A 9,611-nucleotide genomic window follows, 5' to 3' on the forward strand; every position below is an offset into this window, starting at 1 on the left:
GCGAATTGTTTGTAGTTAGGCCGTGGAGAACCTTTGTCGAAGCAGAAATGAAGGAACTGAAAACCATTCCAATTTGGGTGATTGTAAAAGGGTTGCCAATGGAGATGTGGAACAAAGAAGGCTTCTGCCAAGTGGGGAGTGTTGTGGGTATCCCAATGTTCACAGCCAGACTAACAGAGAATATGACACGCACTAACTATGTGAGAGTTTGCATAGAGATCGACACTGAATGCCCGTATCCAGATCACATTCCAATGAAACTTGATCAAAGGAGAGCATACAAAGTGATTTTTGAATACAATTGGAAGCCACTGAGGTGTGCGAGCTATCAAACCTTTTGACACTCTGATCAAAGATGCTCAAAAATGGAATCGACTAGAACAGAGGCTACTAACAAAGTGTGGCTCAAGAAGGAAGTAAGTGGCAAGAAGGAAGAAGAGAATAAAGATAAAGGGCAGCACCAAACACAACCAGAAAAGGATCAAACATAGGAGGCAAATTCAGAAAAGGAAGTTCAGGAAGTGTATGCAGTACCAAATGATGAAGACGGCTGGGAATCTCCAACCAAGAAGCATCGATGTAAGGCTAGGAATCTCCAAGGGGAAAGCAGCAAGACAAACGAGACACAATCAGATAAGAGAGGGAATGACAGCAAGGAGTTAAGGACAGAAGAGGATGAAAGAGCAAAGGTACAGAGGGATACCAACAAACAACAAGCGTCAGCCAAAGAAATGGGCCCTAAGGCTACAGAGAAACAAGCAGAGAGTGGTGATCAAATAGAAAAAGAAGGGTCTGATTCAGAGAAGAAGAGTGCAGAAGGAGCAGAGTATAAGAAGGCACAGGGTATTCAACAAAGTGAAGTACAAGAAAAGGGGGAAAATATTATGGAGATGAAGCAAATCGAAAAATTAGAAGGAGGGGATACAGAGCTGACAATTGAACAGGGAAAGAATGCCGCTAGAGGAACACACACAGCAAAAGTAAACAAGGGGAGCGGAACCACAAAAAATGCCACACAAGGAGGGAGACACAGCATAGTGACAGCCAAGTACGGTCACTTTAAGCATTCAAACTCGATTAAATGAGTACACACCTTGGCTGCTGGAACACGAGGGGATTCAACATGAATTTCAAGCAAGTAGAAGTGAAGGATATGGTAAGAAAATATAATATGAGCATCATGGATTTAGTGGAAACAAGAGTGAAAGAAGAAAAAAGAGATCGAGTGTTTAACAAAACGTTCAATCATTGGGCTATGGAGGATAACTATGCACATAATGAATTGGGGAGAGTGTGGTTTTGTTGGGATCCTAGAGTATGCACAGCAACCTTATTGAGAAAGGATGAGCAACAAATAACGATGGAAGTGACCACTATATCAGGGGAAGAGTTTGTGATCACCATAGTCTATGCAAGTGTGGATATGAATGAAAGAAGACAGCTATGGAGGGCTTTAATAGGCTTATCTTGCATTATACAAAAGCCATGGTTAGTAATGGGGGATTTTAACTCCATTTTGAGTCCACAAGAGAAGAAAGGAGGTATAGAAGTCAGACCAGAACATTTTACAGATTTCTTGCACTATGCAACATCAGCTGGACTAGTGGATATAGAGTACAAGGGGAATCACCTAACATGGAGTAACAAGCAAATGGAGAGAATAAGTTGCAAACTTGACAAATTTATGGTGAATGCAGAGTAGATTGATGAGTTCGAAGATCATGAAGCTGAGTTCTTAAACCCGGGTGCCATCTCCGACCACTCTTCCATGATAGTAACCTCTGTGAAATAGAGAAATCAAAAGAGAAGAGCTTTTAAATTTTTTAACTTCTAGCACAAAGAAGAGGGATTTATGAGAATAGTGGAAGAGGCGTGGAAAAGCCTAGTAGTGGGTAACCCAATGTACGTGTTTATGAAGAAATTGAAGGTAACGAAGGGGGCACTTATTGTGTGGAATCGAGAGAGAGTAGGGAATGTTATTGATAAAGTTAAAGAAAAGAGGAAAGAGTTGGATGGAATCCAAACAGAATTGCAAATACAGCCTCAGAACAGAGAATTGATTACAAAAGAAAAGGAAGCACTTAAACATTATGTTCGAGCAGCAGTAACAGAGGAGGGGTTTTACAAACAGAAGTCGCGCGATCAAGTAATCAGTGTGGGTGACAATAATACTACCTATTTCTTCAGATCGGTGCAAGCTAGAAGAGTGGTAAACAAGATTACTTACTTGGTAAACAGAGACGGCCATATCATGCAAGATTTTAATGACATTGGAGATGAATGTGTGCGATATTACAAGGAGTTGTACAGTCCAGAGCAGATGCCAGAGTTTAATCTAGCAGTGTTTCAAGATATTGGGCCAAGGTAGACCATAAATATCGCAGACCATGAAGATTTACAAAGGCAGATCACAAGGGATGAGATAATAGAAGCTTTGGCAGAAATTGGGAATGAAAAAGCTCCGGGAAGTGATGGATTTTTAGCTTTCTTTTTCAAGTGTACATGGAGACTTATCGGGGATGACTTCATAAAGGCAATTCTGAATTTCTTTACTTCAGGTCAGCTCCTTCAAGAAATCAATGCTACTTGCATCACGCTTATACCAAAAGTACATAGTCCATCCAATCTGGGGGAGTATAGACCAATAGCGTGTTGTGGAGTGGTATACAAGTGTATTACAAAAGTGATGACAAGAAGATTGAAGCAGATAATGCCGAAGGTGATAAACAAGAACCAGTCCGCTTTCATTACAGGAAGGAGCATCTAAGACATCATCCTGTTGTCCCACGAACTCATGCATAACTATCATAGGGATGTAGAACCACCAAGATGTGCAGTCAAAGTGGACATTAAAAAGGCCTTTGATTCTATGAGATGGGAAGCGATTGAATTCACTATGGAGAGAGTTGGCATGCTTAGAAGATTCATTGAGTGGGTTAAAGTGTGTGTGGAATCAGCCCATTACTCAATCATGATCAATGGGGCACCATACGGGTATTTCAAGGGAAAGAGAGGAATACGACAAGGAGACCCTATATCCCCTTACTTATTTGTCCTAGTGATGGATCTGTTCTCGGAAATCATGCACTACACTGTAACAACAAATGAGTATAAACTTCATCACAAATGCAAAAATCCAGCTATAACTCATTTGTCCTTTGCAGATGACTTGATGGCTTTTATGCGGGGGGATGTTCAAACAGCCACAAAGCTCAAAGAGAATCTGAATACATTCAAAGCTTGCACTGGATTAGAAGTGAATGTTCAAAAAAGTCAGATATATTTTGCTGGAGTGGATGACAGCACTTGTACAAAGATCGAGGGGATATTACAATTCCCAACAGGAGAGTTGCCCGTGAAATAATTGGGACTCCCCTTAATTACGACAAGATTGAGATCACCAGATTGTAGCCCTTTACTCACAAAGGTTACAAACAGGATACATAACTGGAAGGGAAAGGCTTTGTCATATGCGGGGAGATTGCAGTTGGTTAAAGCAGTTCTTAACAACCTGAGTGTATACTGGTTTGCATCGTTTATTATGCTGCAAAAGATCATTGATGACATAAATAGGTTGTGTAGGAATTTTTTATGGACAGGGCCTGACTATCATCAATCACATGCTCTGATTGGATGGGAGGAGTTGTGCTACCTATATGAGGAGGGAGGGCTGGGACTGAGGAATCTGATAAAGGTGAATCAAGCAGCCAACATGAAACACATCTGGAAAGTAGTAACAAATGCAGATACACTATCGGTAGACTGGATACACAGGAACTTGATCAAAGGTAGGAACTTCTGGCATCTCAAAATACCAAGTGACTATTCTTGGAGCTGGCAAAATCTACTAAAAGAGAGAAAGGAAGCAGCTCAGGTGGCTATACACCAAATAGGAGACGGAAGTAACACAAACTTCTGGCTTGATCCTTGGCATCCGAGTGGAATTTCTACAATCAATCAAAGCTTAGTTAGTTAGTTAATGGTGGCTTCTAAGGGGCGATTTGTTTCTTAGGGGCATCATTGGAATTTCACAAAAAAAAAACAAGGAAAAGTTAGGCAAAACACATAACACAAACCCTAGCACACCACCACGCGATGAAACAGATGATGAGGAAGGAGAGATACTAGCACGAAAGTTTGAACAGTTATGCGGGAAAGGATCATTAGAGAAACTTTTGACGCAAAGGATGTTAAAGATACATAAGGACTTGTTGAGCGGAGAGGAAGATGAACAGCTAAGGCAGGAAGAGGTTCAGATAGAAACAAATGGTGAACATACCAAGGTATGAGTGGGGAAGGAACCAGGAAAGTCACCAACAAATGAAGGAACTACTCCAGCGACAAAACTGGATCTGGAAAAAGTTGCTGACGAAGGTAAAAGCTGTAAGAAGAGTTATGCAGAAACACTTAAAACTAGTTCTTGGGTGGAGATGCTAGGAAGAGAAGCAGTTGGAAAAGAAAACCTCAGGTATGTAACAATAGTGAATGGGAAGCCGGTGGTTCATGTTAAGTCATCTTAGTTCACTCATGTTCATAAAAAATACGAAGAGCTGGTGGTAGGGTATTTTATTGGCAGACGGCTTGGGTATGGGTATGTCAAAGAGATTGTTGGAAAGACTTGGAGGTTGCAACACAATTTCACGATGCAAACTTATGGTGAAACCATGTTCACATTTAAGTTTGACAGTGAGGATGACAGAAGGAAGGTATTAGACGTTGGATCATTTCATATAGCGAGCAGATTGTTCATAATAAGACCATGGAAACTTTTCATAGAATCAAAAGTGACAGAGATGAAGTCACTGCCAGTGTGGGTTATAATGAAAAGGTTTCCAATAGAGCTATGGGATAAGGAGGGATTTAGTTTGGTGGGGAGTGCAATTGGTGTACCAATGTTTGTTGACAAACTCACTGAGGAGAAGAAGAGAACGACATATGCAAGAGTATGCATCGAAGTGGATATTGATTGTAAATACCCAGATGGGTTAACAGTGGTGGTGGATGATATGAGGGTAATTGAGATTCAGTTTGAGTACAACTGGAAACCACCTCGTTGTCTAACATGCAAGATGTTTGGACATACAGACAATGCTTGTAGCAAGAATTTGGGGAAGAGAGAACCCAAATAACTAAACATGAGGTGTGGCTTAAAAAAGATCGAGACAGAGATACAAAGATGAATGGAAAAGCAAATAACTCAGAGACCAAAGAAGAGGGGGAACAGAGTGGAAATGATGTGACTGAGGATGGGGTATGGGAAACACTAACAAAGAAATATAAGGCAACCACCAGTCAAGTAGGAATAGGAGAAGAGGAGAAAGGAATAACAAGAGGAACAAAAAATGGAAATAAGTAATGCTCTGAGGTTCAGTAGAGGCAAAGTGGGAAAGAAGTCACAGAAAATAACTCAAAGAAGGTGCAAAAGGAAAGTAACACTGAGAATACAAGTGTAAATATGAAAGTGCAAGGCGTGGTCTTGAGTGGGATCAATCAGAAGCCAGGTCGAGTTATAAATATAATGAAAAGAGCTGATAATGGTGGTAGTTTGAAGAAGGGCACATCACAAGGAGGGTCTTGATTTGGACCCTTGACATCTCAAAATCCATCTTTATGATAAGTGTAGGTTGCTGGAACATTAGGGGTCTCAATCAAGCTTTTAAGTAGTTTGAAATAAAGGAAATGATTAGAAGGTATGAGTTAGAAATTTTATGTGTGGTGGAAACAAAAGTAAAAGAACAAAACATGCAAACAGTTTTGAACAAGTGTTGCCCGGGATGGATGGCAGAGCACAACTATGAATATAGTGATTTGGGCAGAATTTGGTGTTGTTGGAATTCACATAAGTGTCAAATGAACATCATGGAGAAAGATGAGCAAAGCATTACTATGGATGCTGAGCTTCAAAATGGAAAATCATGTGTGATAACAGTGCTATATGGATCAAATGACAGAGAGAGAAGGAGAGAGTTATGGAGGAAGGTGATTCAGTTATCTTGCACGATACAAAAGCCTTGGCTTGTGTTGGGAGACTTTAACTAAATACTGAATGCGCAAGAACGAGTAGGAGGAGATGACACAAGGGCATATCATTTTCAAGATTTGCTTCACTGTGTAACAATGGCGGGGTTGGTGGATTTGAAGTATTCAGGGAATATCTTAACATGGAGTAATAAGCAAGCTGTTAGGAAGTGGAGAAAACTGGACAGGGTAATGGGTAACGCTGAATGGATCAATGAGTTTGGAGATACAGAGGCAGCATTTTACAACCTAGGAGCAACCTCAGATCAATCATCCATGGTGGTGAAAGCAATAAGAAGTAGAGGTAAGACAAAAAAGTCCTTTCGATTTTTTAATTATTGGATTGATGAGGAAGGTTTCAATGAAGTGGTACAGGAAGCATGGAGGATACCAGTGGTTGGGAACCCAATGTACACGTTCATGAAGAAACTGAGGAATGTAAAACAGGCGTTGATCAGTTGGAATAGAGACAAAGGGAAGGCTTGCACAAGGAAAAAAGAGGCTGAGAAAGAACTACATGAGGTACAGACGCTGCTACAAGCTCAACCTATGAATGTAGAGTTCATCACAAAGGAAAGAGTGGTAACAAGAGAGTATATCACAGCGGCAATTCAGGAAGAGAAAAAATGTAAACAGAAATCCAGAGAGCAGGTCGTAACCCTTGGGATAGCAACACGAAGTATTTTTTCAATACAGTAAAAGCAAGGAGAATGACCAATAAAATCACATGTCTGGAAGATCTACAGGGAAAGGTTATTGAAGATATTGAAGAGATTGGAGAGGAATGTGTGAAGTTTTATAAAGAATTACACAGCCCGACATAGATGGAAGATATGGATTTTACCATGATGAGTGACATTCAGGTAGAGCAAATCGATCAATTAACTCAAGCAGAGCTGATCAAGGAAATTACTAGAGATGAAATCATAGAATGTTTGGCCAATATAGACAGTGACAAAGCTCCAGGAAGTGATGGTTTCTCGTCTTTATTCTTCAAGGCAGCCTGGAAGATTATTGGGGATGAATTTGTAAAAGCGGTGAAAAATTTCTTTCGTTCAGGCATGATGTTGCAAGAGGTGAACTCCACATGTATTACCTTAATATCAAAGATACAGAAACCGAGCTCTATGGGTGATTATAGGCCCATTGCATGTTGCAATGTAATATACAAATGTATTACGAAGATTATGACGTGCAGAATGAAAGCATTTATGCCGCAGGTGATTTCTCTTAATCAGTCAGCATTTATTTCTGGAAGGAGTATTCAGGATAATATCCTGCTCTCGCATGAGTTGTTACACAACTATCATAGGGATAATGGGCCACCTAGATGTGCAGCGAAAATTGATCTAAGGAAAGCATATGATTCTGTAAGATGGGAGGTGGTCAGGTTTGCGTTAACCAGAATTGGGGTTCCTTTATAGTTTGTTAACTGGATTCAGAAATGCATTGAAACGCCAAGATATAGCATCATGATAAATGGTACACCTTTTGGATACTTCCAAGGTAAGCGAGGGATTCGACAAGGAGACTCAATGTCCCCGTACCTTTTTGTCTTGGTGATGGAGTTTTTCACTCAAATGCTAAAAAGAAAAGTGGATGAGGGAGAGTACAAGCTGCATTACAAATGCACAAATCCACAAATAACGCATTTATCATTTGCAGATGATTTAATTGCTTTTATGAACGGAGATTTACATACAGTGAGAACATTGAAGGAAACTCTTATACAATTCAAAATGTGCTCGGGATTACAAGTAAATTTACAGAAAAGTAACATGTTCTATGCGGGTATGGCTGCTACTAGAACTGCGCAAATGAGGAGCATCATCCAGTTTCAAATGGGAGAGCTGCCAGTGAGATACCTCGGGCTCCCATTAATAACAACGAGATTGAAGTCTACAAACTGCTTGCCATTGATAGAGAGAGTCACGAACAGGATACAAGCTTGGAAAGGCAGAGCTTTGTCTTACGCAGGGAGAGTGCAGCTGTTGAAGGCAGTCCTAAACAATATGAGTATCTATTGGACGACATCTTTTGTTCTTCCTCAGCAAACAATAGATGATATCAATCAGTTGTGTCTTAACTTTCTGTGGTCTGGGCTAGAATGTGCAACCTCCCATGCTCTTCTCAGTTGGGAGAACCTGTGTGTACCTTATGCAGAAGGTGGACTTGGGATTCGATGTCTCAGAACAACAAACACTACAGCGAACTTGAAGCATGTCTGGAATCTGGTAAGTGGAAAGAATACCTTGTGGGTGCAATGGATGTAAAGAAAATTGATAAAGGAGAAGAATTTCTGGCATTTAAAGATACCAAATGATTGCAGATGGGTTTGGCGGAACATACTGAAGAATAGAAAAGAAGCAAAACTGATTGTGAAGCACCAAATTGGAGATGGAGTAGATACAAAATTCTGGTTGGACCCATGGCATCCCATGGGAATTCTCAAAGAACACTTTCCACTGTCACTAATCTATGATTCAACATGTAATCTCAATGCCCCAGTTGCGAATTTGGTTGAGAATGGGAAATGGAGCACTCCTTGGCATATATGTGTACACATGGCAGACATTGTTATGAAAATGGAATGCGAAATCAAACCAGGCAGAGGGAATGATCGTATACTCTGGACAACATCACAAAAAGGGGATTTCAAATTAAGAGATACATATGAAACCATCAGAGACAACAAAACTGAAATAACATGGAAGCAAATTGTATGGTTCCCGAATAGAATCCCGCGTCATTCGTTCATAGCATGGCTGACAATCAAACAAGGACTCAAGACGCTGGTAAAGATGAAAGAATGGAATCAAGTGCAAGATGATACTTGCGTGATATGTGGGAATGGAATAGAGACAGAGACGCACCTATTCTATGAATGTACATACTCACAGTTTGTGTGGAAGTATATTATGGAATTCGCAAGCTATCATAGAGCGAGAGCAGCATCTTGGCAGCTAGAAGTAGAGTGGGTGATGCAATCTTCATCAGGACGAGGATACAAACAAGATGCACTAAAGTTACTTTTAAATGGCTTCATTTATAATGTCTGGCAAGAAAGGAACAAGAGGATTTTTCAGAGCAAGCAAACAGTGGCAGAACAGGTAGGAAAAATCATTATTCGAGATGTCCAGATAAAGCTGCAATCACTTAGCACAAAAATGCAAGAAGGGCCAGAGAGGAGCAGAGTTATGCAAATATGGAACATAGATGTAGGGACAAAACACATAGAGAGAAGGACTTGTCGCTGGGAGAAAGCAGGAGAAGGAGTGACTAATCTAAATACAGATGGAACTCTTCAAGGGAATCAAGGAGGATGGACCGCAACATTGAGAGATGAAAATGGGGATGTAATAGCTGTAGCACAAGGAAAAGCATACTACAACTCAATTGACTTGATTGAGTTGCAAGGATTAGAACAGGGACTGAGGTTAGGAGTGAGTAAAGGGTGCAAGAAAATCAAGGTGCAAACTGACTCCAAGGCTGTAGAGGCATACATGAAGAACAGAGGACAGCATCCATGGCGAGCAAATCATATGATGGCAGAAATACAGGACTTGATAGGATAGCTAGAGTTTTTTTTTTTC

The 9,611-nt window shown here is 40.5% G+C and overlaps 2 protein-coding genes across 2 annotated transcripts; both read left to right on the forward strand.

The window, feature by feature from the left end:
- The first annotated feature begins 1,123 nt into the window (after positions 1-1,123).
- On the forward strand, positions 1,124-1,702 carry LOC147474891 (uncharacterized). Its single transcript, XM_086585214.1, has one exon. The coding sequence runs from the start codon at positions 1,124-1,126 to the stop codon at positions 1,700-1,702; it is 579 nt and encodes a 192-aa protein (XP_086441340.1).
- A 2,485-nt stretch (positions 1,703-4,187) lies between these two features.
- LOC147474892 (uncharacterized) lies at positions 4,188-5,129 on the forward strand. Its single transcript, XM_086585216.1, has 3 exons — positions 4,188-4,283; positions 4,392-4,468; positions 4,577-5,129. The coding sequence occupies exons 1-3, from the start codon at positions 4,188-4,190 to the stop codon at positions 5,127-5,129; spliced, it is 726 nt and encodes a 241-aa protein (XP_086441342.1).
- Positions 5,130-9,611: the final 4,482 nt, after the last annotated feature.

This window comes from Coptis chinensis, chromosome 9, assembly GCF_015680905.1.
Source record: "Coptis chinensis isolate HL-2020 chromosome 9, ASM1568090v1, whole genome shotgun sequence".
Classification (NCBI taxonomy): Eukaryota; Viridiplantae; Streptophyta; class Magnoliopsida; order Ranunculales; family Ranunculaceae; genus Coptis; species Coptis chinensis.